This window comes from Ranitomeya imitator, chromosome 1 (genome assembly GCF_032444005.1).
Source record: "Ranitomeya imitator isolate aRanImi1 chromosome 1, aRanImi1.pri, whole genome shotgun sequence".
Taxonomy (NCBI): Eukaryota; Metazoa; Chordata; class Amphibia; order Anura; family Dendrobatidae; genus Ranitomeya; species Ranitomeya imitator.
This window is the reverse complement of record NC_091282.1, coordinates 908,319,664-908,335,213: the sequence shown is the minus strand read 5'-3', so window position 1 is coordinate 908,335,213 and position 15,550 is coordinate 908,319,664. Positions and strand designations below refer to the sequence as shown.

General features: G+C 40.7%; 1 protein-coding gene across 1 annotated transcript; it reads left to right on the top strand.

Moving 5' to 3' along the window:
* The first annotated feature begins 6,964 nt into the window (after nt 1–6,964).
* LOC138654491 (uncharacterized) lies at nt 6,965–15,225 on the top strand. The gene is made up of 5 exons (XM_069743455.1): nt 6,965–7,089; nt 8,581–8,645; nt 10,987–11,040; nt 12,787–12,867; nt 13,735–15,225. Exons 1-5 carry the CDS (start codon nt 7,083–7,085, stop codon nt 15,085–15,087), a joined length of 1,560 nt encoding a protein of 519 aa, XP_069599556.1. The 5' UTR covers nt 6,965–7,082; the 3' UTR covers nt 15,088–15,225.
* Nucleotides 15,226–15,550: the final 325 nt, after the last annotated feature.

The window sequence follows — 15,550 nt, the reverse complement described above, 5'->3', positions numbered from 1 at the left end:
TGGTCCACTCTTAATTCTCTGACCGAAATGAGCAGAGACCACTCCTCTCTGCTTCACACCTGAACGCACTTAGTTGTACATATATTGCATAGCTCAAGTCTGCAATGACTTCAGTCTGCAGTGTGATCCCTTAGAAGTGTGTCCTTAAAAGTGTGGATTATAGTAGAATTAAAACCTGAATTGAACCTGAAGAGAACTGAAGGTAACTGGCCACAGTCACTGTAAACAATGTTCCTGTTTGTTTTCACATTCACCCCTATAATCCTTCACTTTCTGCTTCCTCCCCCAATCCCCACACCAAGTAAGGAACTGTTCATCTCCTCTTCAATCCTCCCCATCCACCTCACCTCCTCCTCAGAACTGTTCCTTAGCATACAATCTTCTGTCTCCAAGCACAGACAGCCCCCTCATGCCCTCTCCTGCTTCCACCTGCTAACACTTTCTCTGCTCCTTCTCACTGCTGGTGATATCTCTCCAAATCCTGGTCCTCCTCACCACATTCCCACAATCATTTCTACCTCCCATCCACGCTCTAGCACAAACTTCCGTAACCTCGCTAACCTTATACCCATTTACCCAGCCCCCGCCTCCCCAGTCCCACTAACAGGAGCTCTGTGTAACGCTCGCTCTGCCTGCAACAAGCTCTCCTACATCCATGATCTCTTTGTTACTATCAAACTTTCCTTCCTCGCCATCACCGAAACCTGGCTCACCCCTTCTGACACAGTCTCCCCTGCTGCACTCTCTTACGGTGGCTTCCACCTTTCCCACACACCCCGCCCCAGCAGCAAACATGGCGGAGGAGTTGGTTTTCTCCTGTCAGATAACTGCTCCTACACCCCAATCCCACTGCCACCCTCTGTTACCCTCCCTTCCTTTGAGGTGCATTCTATGCGCATCTACTCCCCCACCAACCTCCAACTGGCTGTCATTTACCGCCCCGCAGGGCCAGCCACCGCCTTCTTTGACCACTTCACCACCTGGCTACTTCATTTCCTTTCTGCGGACATCCCCACTATCATCATGGGCGACTTCAACATCCCCATTGACACCTCCCTCTCAGCTGCCACTAAACTTCTAACTCTCACTTCCTCCTTCGGCCTCACTCAATGGTCTTCTGCAGCCACTCACAAAGACGGTCACACACTGGACCTCATCTTCACCCGCCTCTGCTCTCTATCTAACCTCTCTAACTCACCTCTTCCACTCTCTGACCACAACTTTCTCACATTCTCATCCCTCTCCACTCCATGTCTACAATCCCCACCCCACAAACTTTCACACCCTCGCAGAAATCTTAAACATCTTGACCTACATTCATTCTCTGAATCCCTCCTCCCCCTCACAGACATAAGTTCCATACACAATGCGGATGGCGCTGCTGCTCTATATAACACCACGATAGCTGTAGCTTTGGAATCTGCTGCCCCACTTACACATACCAAAGCTTGCAAAATCAACAGACAGCCCTGGCACACCAGCCTGACCAAAGAACTGAGGCGAGCTTCCAGGGCTGCTGAGCGCAGATGGAAAAGATCCCACTCTAACGAGCACTTCATCGCATTCAAACAGTCCCTCACTACTTTCAAGATCACACTCGCCACAGCTAAACAAACCTACTTCTCATCTCTCATATCCTCCCTGTCTCACAACCCTAAACAGTTATTCAACACCTTCAATTCTCTCCTCCGTCCCCCAGCACCTCCTCCCTCCCCACTTATCTCCGCTGAAGATTTTACCTAATTTTTCAAGCAGAAGATTGATAGCATTAGAAACAGTTTTGGTCAACAACCCCCAGAGCCCTTCCTCCCGATTTCCCAGCCCTCCACCTCCAAAACCAACTTCTCCACCATTACAGAAGATCAACTCTCCACTCTACTCTCAAGATCGCATCTCACCACCTGTGCACTTGACCCACTCCCATCCCACCTCATCCCAAACCTCACCACAATCTTCATCCCAACCCTAACCCATCTCTTCAACCTATCACTAACAACTGGTGTTTTCCCCTCAAGCTTTAAACATGCCTCCATCACACCTATCCTCAAAAAGCCCTCTCTTGACCCATCCTCTGTATCTAGCTATCACCCTATATCACTTCTCCCCTATGCCTCCAAACTACTGGAACAACACATTTACCTTGAACTGTCCTCCCATCTCTCTTCTTGCTCCCTCTTTGACCGCCTGCAATCTGGCTTTCGGTCACACCATTCCACTGAAACTGCCCTAACTAAAGTCACCAATGACCTCTTAACCGCCAAGAGCAAGCGACACTACTCTGTCCTCCTCCTCCTCGACCTGTCGGCTGCCTTTGATACAGTGGACCATTCCCTATTATTACAAACCCTCTCATCCCTTGGCATTGCAGACTTGGCCCTATCCTGGATCTCATCATACCTAACAGACCGGACATTCAGTGTCTCCCACTCACACACCACCTCCTCACCTCGCCCTCTATCTGTCGGAGTCCCGCAAGGTTCAGTCCTTGGGCCCTTGCTCTTCTCCATTTACACCTTTGGCTTGGGGCAGCTCATAGAATCTCATGGCTTTCAGTATCACCTCTATGCTGACGACACACAGATCTACATCTCTGGACCAGATATCACCTCCCTTCTAACCAGAATCCCTCAATGTCTGTCCACTATTTCATCCTTCTTCTCCACTAGATTTCTGAAACTTAACATGGACAAAACAGAATTCATCATCTTTCCCCCATCTCACGCGACCCCCCCAACGAACCTATCCATTACAGTAAATGGCTGCCCACTCTCCCCAGTCCCACAAGCTCGCTGCCTCGGGGTAATCCTTGACGCTGATCTCTCCTTCAAACCACATATCCAAGCCCTTTCCACTTCCTGCCGACTTCAACTCAAAAATATTTCATGAATCCGTTCATTCCTCAACCATGAATCTGCAAAAACCCTAGTCCATGCCCTCATCATCTCTCGCCTTGACTACTGCAACCTCCTGCTCTGTGGCCTCCCCTCTAACACTCTCGCACCCCTCCAATCTATTCTAAACTCTGCTGCCCGACTAATCCACCTGTCCCCCCGCTATTCCCCGGCCTCTCCCCTCTGTCAATCCCTTCACTGGCTCCCCATTGCCCAGAGACTCCACTACAAAACCCTAACCATGACGTACAAAGCCATCCATAACCTGTCTCCTCCATACATCTGTGACCTCGTCTCCCGGTACTTACCTACCCGCAACCTCCGATCCTCACAAGATCTCCTACTCTACTCCCCTCTTATCTCCTCTTCCCACAATCGTATACAAGATTTCTCTCGCGTATCACCCCTACTCTGGAACCCTCTACCACAGCACATCAGACTCTCGCCTACCATTGAAACCTTCAAAAAGAACCTGAAGACCCACCTCTTCCGACAAGCCTACAACCTGCAGTAACCACCGATCGACCAAATCGCTGCCTGACCATCTCTACCCTCACCTACTGTATTCTCACCCATCCCTTGTAGATTGTGAGCCTTCGCGGGCAGGGTCCTCATTCCTCCTGTACCAGTTATGTCTTGTATTGTTTAAGATTATTGTACTTGTTTTTATGTATACCCCTCCTCACATGTAAAGCGCCATGGAATAAATGGCGCTATAACAATAAATAATTATAATAATAATAATAATAATAATAATATTCAGTGGCCAGTGTCAGACAGCTGCTACTAAGGCAAATAAAATAATGGGATGCATTAAAAGAGGCATAGATGCTCATGAGGAGAACATAATTTTACTTCTATACAAGTCACTTGTTCGACCACACTTAGAATACTGTGCACATTTCTGGTCTCCGGTGTATAAGAAAGACATAGCTGAACTGGAGCGGGTGCAGAGAAGAGCGACCAAGGTTATTAGAGGACTGTGGGGTCTGCAATACCAAGATAGGTTATTACACTTGGGGCTATTTAGTTTGGAAAAACGAAGACTAAGGGGTGATCTTATTTTAATGTATAAATATATGAGGGGACAGTACAAAGACCTTTCTGATGATCTTTTTAATCATAGACCTGAGACAGGGACAAGAGGGCATCCTCTTTGTCTGGAGGAAAGAAGGTTTAAGCATAATAACAGACGTGGATTCTTTACTGTAAGAGCAGTGAGACTATGGAACTCTCTGCCGTATGATGTTGTAATGAGTGATTTGTTACTTAAATTTAAGAGGGGACTGGATACCTTTCTGGAAAAGTATAATGCTACAGGATATATATACTAGATTCCTTGATAGGGCGTTGATCCAGGGAACTAGTCTGATTGCCGTATGTGGAGTCGAGAAGGAATTTTTTTCCCCAATGTGGAGCTTACTCTTTGCCACATGGGTTTTTTTTGCCTTCCTCTGGATCAACATGTTAGGGCATGTTAGGTTAGGATATGGGTTGAACTAGATGGACTTAAAGTCTTCCTTCAACCTTAATAACTATGTAACTATGTATATGGGACCCCTCCGGTTTGGCCTCCCCAGGGAACCCGATCAGTTCTGCTCCCGGATTATCCCATTGGAATACTACCTGCGCTCACCTCCAGTGGTGTGCCTATGGATTTCAGCGGTGCTCTCATGTGTCCTTCCATACCAGATACCTGATCCCAGGCAACATTGTATTGGCCCCAACCAGGTCGGGGGGCTGATGATGCTGGGAACGGGCCTACCAGTGTACAGTCGGTAACCGCGGTAAGGTCAGTCACTGGAGCAGGGTCAGTAGCTGGGGCAGGAGCAGTTGCTGGAGCAGGGTCGGTCACCAGGGCTCCATACCTGCTTCCGATGGGATCCCTCTGCTCTGCTGTTGAGGCTGTGGACGCTGATCGCTGGACAGGCCGCAGCTCCTCCAGCATGGTCTTTCTGCGCAGGGCTGCCTTCCATTTGTTCACCGCGGTCAGCTCAGTGCTCAGGAGCTGGCAGCTCAGCTCCTCCACTTGTGTTCCCAGGAATTCCAGCTCCCCAAGCAGCGGTAGGTCCGGGTCCTTGTCCCATCGTCCAGGACAGTCCTCGGCTGCTTCACCCTCTGGGTGGCCACCGGTCGCCATCTTTTTCTCTGTGCTGCTCCTGCTCTGTTCTCCGGGAGTGGGGTTTTTTCTTCTGGTTCCCACCATAACAGATCAGGAGGCAGACCTCCCTTGGCGATGGACATGTCCTCATTGTATATCAGCACTTAAAGGGGGCGTTCATGGTTTTCATGCCTCACGCTAGACTCCGCCCATGATGGTGTACTTTTCTTCTCCTGCGCTCCTCGTGGTGCTGTAATATCGGCAGTTTTGGCAGCAACTAGCAATTCAATAGTCTCTCAATAAAGCACAGTCTCTTAGGTGCACAAGACCCAGTTCACCGGGTCGGTCCATCCTGTTCGTGACGCCAAGTTGGGTTGCCCGCTGGGGCCTAGGGGTACTCGTTCCGGGTACGTAAATGGGATGTCATGGTGGTGGTGACCCGGTTCGTGGCCCTGGGTGCCCAAGTAAAAGTGAATGTCTTTAAAGGGGTTCGAATAAAGTTTGTGTTCGTGATGCCACCTGTGGTTCTCGGTCAGTGATGACCGACGCTGCATAAAGGGGTCCTCTGGGGTTATGTTATGGCAGCAATGATGGTATGTCTTCCCACAGGTGAAGCTGGATCCCCAGGGCTCCTGGTGTAGTAGGGACAGGTGATAAGTGGTGTAGAAAGAAACGAGGATACAGGGTTGCAGTCTCTTTACCTTTTTACTGAAGGTTCAGGCAGCCGCAGTCCAGGATACCGAATCAGAGGTGTTGATGGTCTGGCCGGCTTGGAAACGAATCTGGAGTTCCCCTTACCAGGTGGAGTCATAAGCCTTCCTTATAGAGCTGTGGTGTAGTTCTTTGCTGCCTAAACCTCACACAAAGTCATCACGTGTTCTCTCTGTCCCCCTTTTGGTAGGACAATACCTGTATGACAGGTAACTCGAGCCTTTTTACAGGATCTCTATAATGACCCGGGCTCTATACAGTATGTTACTGTGTCTTCAGGTGTGGGATGGACAGGTCTCGTGGTACAGCTCATTATGGTAATGAATATGCGCTCTGTGGCTATGGGAGTGGAGACGCGTACATATTCATTACCTTAATAAGCGGTACCACGTGACCGCTCTGTGCAGGAAGAAGCTGCCGGCGCCCGGACAACGGAGATGTAGGGATGGAGATCCAGCGACGGAGGGTGAGTATTCATGTCTGACTCATGTATAAGCCGAGGGGGTGTTTTCGGCACACAAAAAATGTGCTGAAAATCTAAGCTTATACACGAGTATATACGGTATATGTTTTATATATTCTTTATCTCATCTTCAAAAACAGGTTTATAATTAAAGTAAGTCATTAGTCTAAGGTGAAATTGACTTTAGCTATAAAAAGGAATGTATTTTCTTGAGTAAACAAGTTGTTTACATCTAAGTATTCTTAACTGTTACCAGGAAAATTAAAAGGAAAAATCTCACATCATTTGTTTGTGATGGTGGTTAGTGCCCTACAAATACTAGACTATAATTAAGCATTTCAGGAAATGATCCATGTGTATCTGGGTATTTATTTCAAAATGAAAAAAGATACATATTTTTTAGAACTTTAATTATTAAAATGTGTTTGGAAAATGGGAATTTGGATGGAATTATTTGGGCTATGCAAAAACCCCAGAGTTACACTTTTCATTTATCTAAATGAAGTAAATGACTGCATGCACTTTCCATTGTTCTGTGGTCTAGTAAACCACAAGTATCTCTCTCTGTATCACTGTGGTTAGCAGCTTTTGCATTCTCAAGCTCATCTTCTTCTGCAGTATCTCCAAAGTTCTTACGTAAAGGAAAATTTCCCCATTTGATATTAACAGAACACAGAATTTAGATCTAAAAATAATCTTTTCTTTTGCACAGGTTGTGAAATCCTTTATTTTTCAATATGCTGTTTTGTTTTCTATCTAATTCTTGTTACCACAGATGTATTTTAGGCATGAAATAAGCCTGTCTGTATGCTGGTGGTGACTTCTGGGACACAAAAATCTGATTGGCTGTCCGCATGGTTAAATCTTGGAAGTAAACATTCATTCTACAAATTCAGATGGGATAAAGCGATACGAGATGGCAGGTAAAATAATTGCTATATATGTTGTAGTCTGTTGTAATTTATTTATATAATTACAGTTTACTACTAGATTGGATGCAATTAGCCCTTTTGATTCAAGATTGTAGAATTTTCACACTACAAAGGTGATGCTTTAAAAGGAACTTATCATGATGTACAAGCAGCCTGATCTGTGGACAGCACAGTATAGAGAAGGAAATGATATAATGATATGACAATTCTGTATAGCTAATATTTTATTCATTGAAATCATTTGTATTCAAATGCATATGAGTTCAGTGGGCGGTCCTACTCAGTGATTGGCGGCTATCTCTGCATGTACATACAAGGAAGACTGTCAATCACTGATTAGGACCACCCACTGGACTCATATCCAAATAAACAATAATTATTTCCATGAAAATAGAAGTTTTGCTGAAACTTTTCCCATAAAAATGCATATCATTCTGATCAGCTCCTTCATTTCCATGTCATCTTGCCGGCAGATCAGATACCATTTTTAATATGACAGAATTCCTTTAACTTCAGACTCTAAAGAGAGCACATTATTATTATTGACCTCTCCACGTCCACTATATCTAGAGAAGGTTGATTCATTCTGTTGAATATTTAGACAGTGTAAACTCTAATTTAGACAGTCTGAAACTTCACCAAAATTATAGTAGTGACTCTAAATTATGTCTTTGACCATACTTACATTTTATATAAATAAAAACATTTGATAAAATATGTAATTGATAAGTAAAATGTTGCTGAATGTGCCCTTTGCACCAAGATAGCTCATTTTTTCCACATAAGTAGCAAATAGAAACCTATAGCTAAACATATATTAAAACCTTCTCATTATGATAACAAGAATAACATAAAATTCCAATGTTCAATGTCACATTTTTTCTTTGGAATAGTTTCACAGATTATTCTACAGTATAATACTCAATAAAATAATTAACCTCCATGTATTTCAAAGTAGCAAATTTATTTTAAGATACAGTATCAATGTTTTGCTATAAATTTAGGGTTATATACATGTATATTTATCATAGTTGACATAGACAAGAGTAATATAAACCACATCAGGTAAAAATGAGGGAAATGTTCTAGAGTCTTTTATGTGTTTCTAAGTATTTTGGGTGTCGTGGTGTAGTCTTAAGCTTATGCTTCATTGGTTTATATTTATTATTGCTATTTTTTAATTATGTCTACATTCCTTAAATAGCAGAGGCATAGGTGTCTAGGTGTCTCTTGATTGCTAGTGTAGCATTTAGCTTGAAAAATCTATGACTTAAATTGTCACTTATCTTAAAATAGTAGTCTTCATAGACAATGATAAGGTGATGTTATGGAAAATAAATACAAATTATAAGTGCTTCTTATGTGATAGAACTTGGAACATTTTGAAAACGTAGAGTAACAGTTGGTAATATTGTCTGTACATTCAACGAAAGAGATAAATTGGAAAAGCACCAGCATTTAACTATTGTGATCTGTCCACAGAAGTATTCAAAATGAAGCTTATTCTTGTATGGATCTGTCTAATTTCAGAAACCTTTCAGTTTCCAGTAAGTACATATAATGCTGTATGTTTTAATTGAGATGACAAAAAATATATCTACACATTATACAGTGGGGCAAAAAAGTATTTAGTCAGTCAGCAATAGTGCAAGTTCCACCACTTAAAAAGATGAGAGGCGTCTGTAATTTACATCATAGGTAGACCTCAACTATGGGAGACAAACTGAGAAAAAAAAATCCAGAAAATCACATTGTCTGTTTTTTTAACATTTTATTTGCATATTATGGCGGAAAATAAGTATTTGGTCAGAAACAAACAATCAAGATTTCTGGCTCTCACAGACCTGTAACTTCTTTTTTAGTGGTGGAACTTGCACTATTGCTGACTGACTAAATACTTTTTTGCCCCACTGTATTTCCTTAACTCCCATCACAGCCAGTGCCAATAAAGCACTACGCAGGTATAAACATTTCATATTTTATCTCTTAAAGTGTTTTTTCCGCAAACAAAAGTATATTTCAATCAATAGATTTTGGAATAATAATAATAACTTCTACAATTGGTTGTGTGTAAAAATTTTTTACTGTGCTGAGATAATCTTAAAAAATGTGCCCCTGCTGTGTACTGTGTAATGGCCGTGTCTGACCGTACAGGAACATGGTCTGATCATACCACAGCTCCTGGGCGGGGACGGAAGCAAAAAGAGAGTATACAGACAGGACAGCTTGGGATAACAGCTGATTCTTTCTGTGAGGTAAAACATTTCACTGCCTGTTTATAAACAATATTTTACCTCACAGAATGAATCAGCTGTGATCCCCTGATGTTCTGTCTGTATACTTTCCTCCTTCCTCCCTTGCCCAGGAGATGAGGTATGATCAGACCATGTTCCTGCACGGTCAGACACAGCCATTACACAGTACACAGCAGGGACACATTTATAGGATTATTTCAGCATAGGAACATTTTTTCTAAGCACATTTAATTGTGAAGTTTGTTTTTATTCCAAGATCTGTTGATTAAAATATCCAGTACTTATGTTCGTGGTACAACCCCTTTAAGTCTAAGTTGGAAAGCATGTTGGCTCAGAGGTTAGCGGCTCAGAGGTTAGTGCTAAAACTTTGCAGCGCTGGGGTCCTAAGTTCAAATCTCACTAAAGACAACCTGCAATGTTCTCCTCATGTTTGCATGGGCTTCCTTCAGGTTCTCTGGTTTTCTTCCATACTCCATAGACAAACTGAATGGGAATCTACATTGTGAGGCCCAATGTACACAGATAATAATGATGTCTGCAAAGTGCTGATGAATATGATGGTGTTCTATAATCTAAGCATAATTAATCAGTAAGTTTTCATGAAGAGTAATTTGTGTGTTTTTTCCATGTGGAAAAAGATACAGTGTATTACAGTTTGAGTAAAGATTATGGGATTTAGCATTTCGCAACGTCTCAATTTCTCTTGCAGTAAATGTTTGTTTTTTGCAGACATGACTGAGAAGTACAAATTCCACAGAGTCAAATTGCATATATGATTTGCATTTCCAAAGCAAAAAACACAAAAAAACCCATGTAATCCGAACATGACCTGATCTTTGTTTTTTGGTTTTTCTTACTCCATTTTCAAACATTACTTTATGTCATATTTATGAGACCAGCTGTCCTATGTCATACATTTGTAACCTAAGTGTAGGCAAAGTATTCTAAGTATCATTGATATAGAGTCATGGCAGAAAGTGTTGGCACCCTTGAAATTGTTCCCAAAAATTCCGTCTGACCTATTTTTCGAGTTTTGTGTGAAATTATGCCCAATTTGTCTTTTCTCTGTTTTTTTTTGTCTTGTTCAACTACACACAAAGGAAACAAACATGTGTATAATAAAACGCATAATTGCAATAATTTTCTGAGCCAAATTCTTAATTTTCTGAAACAATTTCAAGGGTGCCAAAACTGCCGGCATGACTGTATTTCATCTGCCGTGAATGAAAATGCAAGAAAGAGCAAGGTTTGCTTTAGATAGATCTAGGACAATGATTCACCCTCTTTTATTATTATTATTATTATTAATAATTGCAATTATTATAAAATATTTAGGCTGGGTTCACACAAACTGGAATCATTTGACCTGTGTACAGTATGTGGCAATGGATAAAATTATACAAATGGAAAATCTGCAATATGTCTTCAAATCTTCCCTGATTTTTTTGAATGGTTTTTATGAAATTGTATTCACAATCTTTCCAATGGCCGCTGTGGATTTTCTTTTCTGAATCCACAACTAATCTACAATGAATCCACTGTGTGTAAACCAAGCTACAAGTATTGTCATGATAATTCACCAATATCTTCTGATAACATGTCTTCTTTGCTTTGTCATTTTTTAAACTTAAAGACCCAGTCTCCCGATGTCGACGATACCACAGCTTGTTGTGCGCAAAACCCAAAAGTAAGCCATGCACATAGCTATGACAAAATGTAGATTGGCAAAAGCAACCAATTAAAGTCCAAGTTTCAATTTCCCAAATGTTATTTTTTTACATCTGTATTTGTGTACTTGCTTTCATCATTGTTGTGTCAGTGTTTTTTTGATACATGTTCAGATTTTCGTAAGGCCAGAATCAGACTACAATGCATGTACTGAGCACGGATTTCCCGAGCCAAACTTCCAGTTTCATTATTGTATATGAAGATGTAAAATTGGGTTGAGAGATCCAAGGTCAGTCCATGCATTGCTGTCCGAATACAGATCATATAACACACCCATCTGAACCCAGCCTAAGGCCGGGATCACACATACGCGAGATACGGCCGAGTCTCGCAGGTGAAATCCCTCCTCCGGAGCGAAGCGTGTGGCCACACAGCTATACATAGAGCTGCATGCTCCACTCCCAAGTGCCGGCGCCGGAGGAGGGATTTCACCTGCGAGACTCGGCCGTATCTCGCGTATGTGTGATCCCGGCCTTAGGATGATAGTGATGTAAATAGCTTTTTATGGCACGTTAATCATCATGTTAATCATACCGCTACATACCTCTGCAGATGCTGAAGGTATAGATATAGAAGGATGGTAAAGCTGGTGCTACATATGAGATCTCACAAGAATAAGAGCAGGTATATCGGTTCAATCTGCCAGTGATCTGCAGATAAATAACCACCCGTTGACAAAGAAGTTTTGCAGAGAAAACTTTTTTGTCCAGCTAAAAAAAAATGATTTCAACTAGATCCCTTTTTTTTAACATTGAAGTCTATGGAAAACAGATCCATTAATTATCGATCTGGTCTTCTCTCTTTTGTTAAGGATTGATTTTTTGCTTATTGGATCAGTTCAATGTATAAAAAATTGTGTTTGCACAACTTTTTTTGTTAATGGATTGCTGCTGGATCTGTTCTAATGGATGATGAGCGGATACATGAAAAGTCTAAAAAGGATACACTATGCAAAATATCAGATAAACAAAATATGTAAGCTTTATTCAAAACAACAATTATAGGGCCAGATATTAAAGGGAACCCATCATGTCCAGAAATGTGATTTACCTTTGGAAATAGTGGTAATTTTGGGGTAAATAGTGTTTAAATCCTGTATAGCCAGCTTACTGGAGAAGTGGCCGCAGGGAGAAAACCAAGTTTTATTCCCCCTGCAGCTGCTCACTTCCAGTTATTTACTACATAGTGAGCACGCTGTGTGTGTGTCAGATTATAATGTTCCTTTTAAAAATAATTAAAAAGCATGTGTCCTTCAATAATATCAATGAGGTTGCACATTGATAAATACTCTCATATGAAATAATATCTTCCATGGGACCCTCTAGAGATGTATACTTAATAATATAGCAAATAAGAGAATATAAGTATACCCAAAGTACAGTACTAACAGCAAGTGATTGCAATACCAATAAACCAATACAATACAATAAAACCAAATCAAAGGGTCCCAAGGCATGTAAAGGTAAAGGGCCCGTTATCCTACACGATGCACCACAAGCAGTGGCGCTGAGGAACACAATAAATACATTCCTTTATATTCCCTCTCACTAATGTGACCTAAAGCACATCAACCTGCACTTTGGAAAACAACTGTAGTTATGTTCTTATATATTAATTTCCATTGAATCTTTGAACTCTACTTAATGCTTTCCTTTATGTTTTTTTTATTTATTTTTTGGTGGGGGGATTTTATCCTGATTTTTAGCTAATTTACCAAGGTCGTGATTCCAACAGTGGCATAAATGTCTATGTATTTGAATTTCTACCAGAAAATAAAGAAGCCAAGGTAATTCTGTATTAGGATTTTTCAAGAAAATGGGAAATGCTGTTTGTGTTCTGCATTGCACAGTGATAATTTTCAAGAGAACATTTACTAATATAACATTACATAATAATATTAATAACATTATATAATAAATCAGAGCAGTAGCCAGGGATCGGTTATAGATAAATGTACACAGAGTAAAAAAGTGACAAGAGGAAGTGCAGCCATATTGATTGTCACTGTTGTATTAGCATGTTCTATTGATTTACAAAGCTAAAGGATTTTTTTTCTGAGAAGCTAATTCAAAACTGACAGCCGATACCGCTTTGTTCTTCCTTTTGTCACTTTTGACAGAAAGGCAACTATAATAATGCTTAATTTAACTAACATACAATTTTATATTTACAGTGGGTGGAAATTATCTTGAATATTATTTTAAAGTGTTATATAAATGGTATACCATCACTTTCTGATCAGTTGAGGTTCAACCATCATCTCCATTGATCTTTAGAATAATATTGCTTCGGTTTTGGTTGGCTCGGCTTTAAAATATTCCTTGTACTTTGGCAATGCAAGGGATTGTGGCGAGGCCCTGTAAAGTGAACATAACTGTTCTGAAAATCCCTGTACTGGGAATTACAGGTAACACCCGTACAATGTAAAAAAGGGAATAGGAAGTGTTAAATTAACATTGTCATACCTTTAATGTCAGGATAAGTAGAAGTCCCAGCAGTTGAACACCCATTGATCAGAAAGTGATGACATATTCCAGTAATACACTGCAGATTGTCATACTTCTTCTGCCTTTCCCCCAAACAGAACTTTGGGCAGCCTTTTAGGAACTTGTATTTTTACCTATATTTTGTGTTTCATATGGTCTAATTGAAGGACAGAGTTGAAGACACAACAATGAAGAACGACCATCAAAGTAACCGAAATTTTCCCATAAATACAGAAAATAAAGATATCAATGAAGATACAATCATTCCGACCATTAAACCTGCAAGCATGTATGACAAGAAACAGATGCCAGATACAAATACTGGGACCAGAGACAACACCCATATGCCTGGTTTAAAGTTTAGTACAGTAGGAGCAACTCAAAAGGACATTGAAATATATGAAAACACAAGTCTACTCCCTAACACTACACATGGACTTCAGACAGGAACGTCTCACATTACAGAGATGCAGAAGACCAGTGGTAATCAAGATGATTACTATGTTACTGATACTAGTGCACTTTTTGACTTTCCAAGTAATAAAAACTCTTCTATAACTACAGAAAATGGAGAAACATATATGGAGACTGGTACCAGAGACTATAACAGCACACCTGATGTAAAGTTTGAAACCATTACAAGTGCAGTAAGTTTAACTCAAAATGATATTGAGATGTATGAAACCACAAGTCTACTCTCTAACACTACACATGGACTTCAGACAGGAACGTCTCACATTAAAGAGATGCAGAAGACCAGTGGTAATCAAGATGATTACTATGTTACTGATAGTAGTGCACTTTTTGACTTTCCAAGTAATACAAATTCTCCTAAAACTACAGAAAATGGAGAAACATATACGGAGACTGGTACCAGAGACTATAACAGCACACCTGATGTAAAGTTTGATACCATTACAAGTGCAGTAAATTTAGCTCAAAATGATATTGAGATGTATAAAGATAGGGATCTAGTTGCCAATATCACAAAGGGACTTCAGACAGGAATATCACACAGTAAAGAAGTGAAAATAAATGAATATAGCAATGGAGATGATTACTTTGGTACTGACGGTAGTACCCTTCTTGACACCCCAGTCTACAATAACACAGATATGGGTAATCAAGGAACACACACAGATTTTCTGCCAAAAATTAATGACTCTAGTAGTAATATAGGATGTTTTGAATCTGATGGGCAATGCAAGTATCCACCCAAAGTGAAGGAAGATATTTTTGTGACACAGCCCCCAACACAAAAGGACTTGTTCTATTCAAAAAGCAGTATGGATAGACCTGATAGACACACAAAGGAGGAGAAAAATTCCATGAACCAAAAAGTCAAATCAAACAAAAAACCGAGGAAAAAACCCAAAATAAACAAGCATAAAGGTGCAAAACAAACTAGAAAAAAATTTCAATACAGCAGTGGAAAAAAACACAAGACTGGTGGCAAGCGACACAACTACAGACAAAGTTCATCAGAAAGTAGAAGTGACAGTAGTCAAGAATTTGATTAACTGAATCATTAAAAATAAAAAGTGCTAGGAAGCAGTTCTTCTATTGTTGAACACATGTCATTATGTTTTGCTTTTCAGCTAAGTATTTTTTCTGGTAATTTACATATAAGAAAAGTCAGTTCAGTGGGCAGTGGCAAAACGAAAATTCAATGGGTTCCATGGCAAAATTCTAAATTTGGACCAATCCTCCCCCTCCACATACAGACGCACACACACCAGCATGTTAGTCAGTTGCGTACGCATTAGTAGCATAGAGTCTGTGTTAGCCCCGATTACAAAATAGTAAAATGGCATCTGTACAGCAGCATTTATGCCCCAATACAAGCGTTACATATATCAGGAAATAAATGCTACATATTGCGAAAACGTAACAATATCTTTGCTTTTATGATATTGTGGTGATATTCCCCTAGGTGGCCCCATACATCAATAATGTAATAATGTTCCCTATATGACCCCAAAC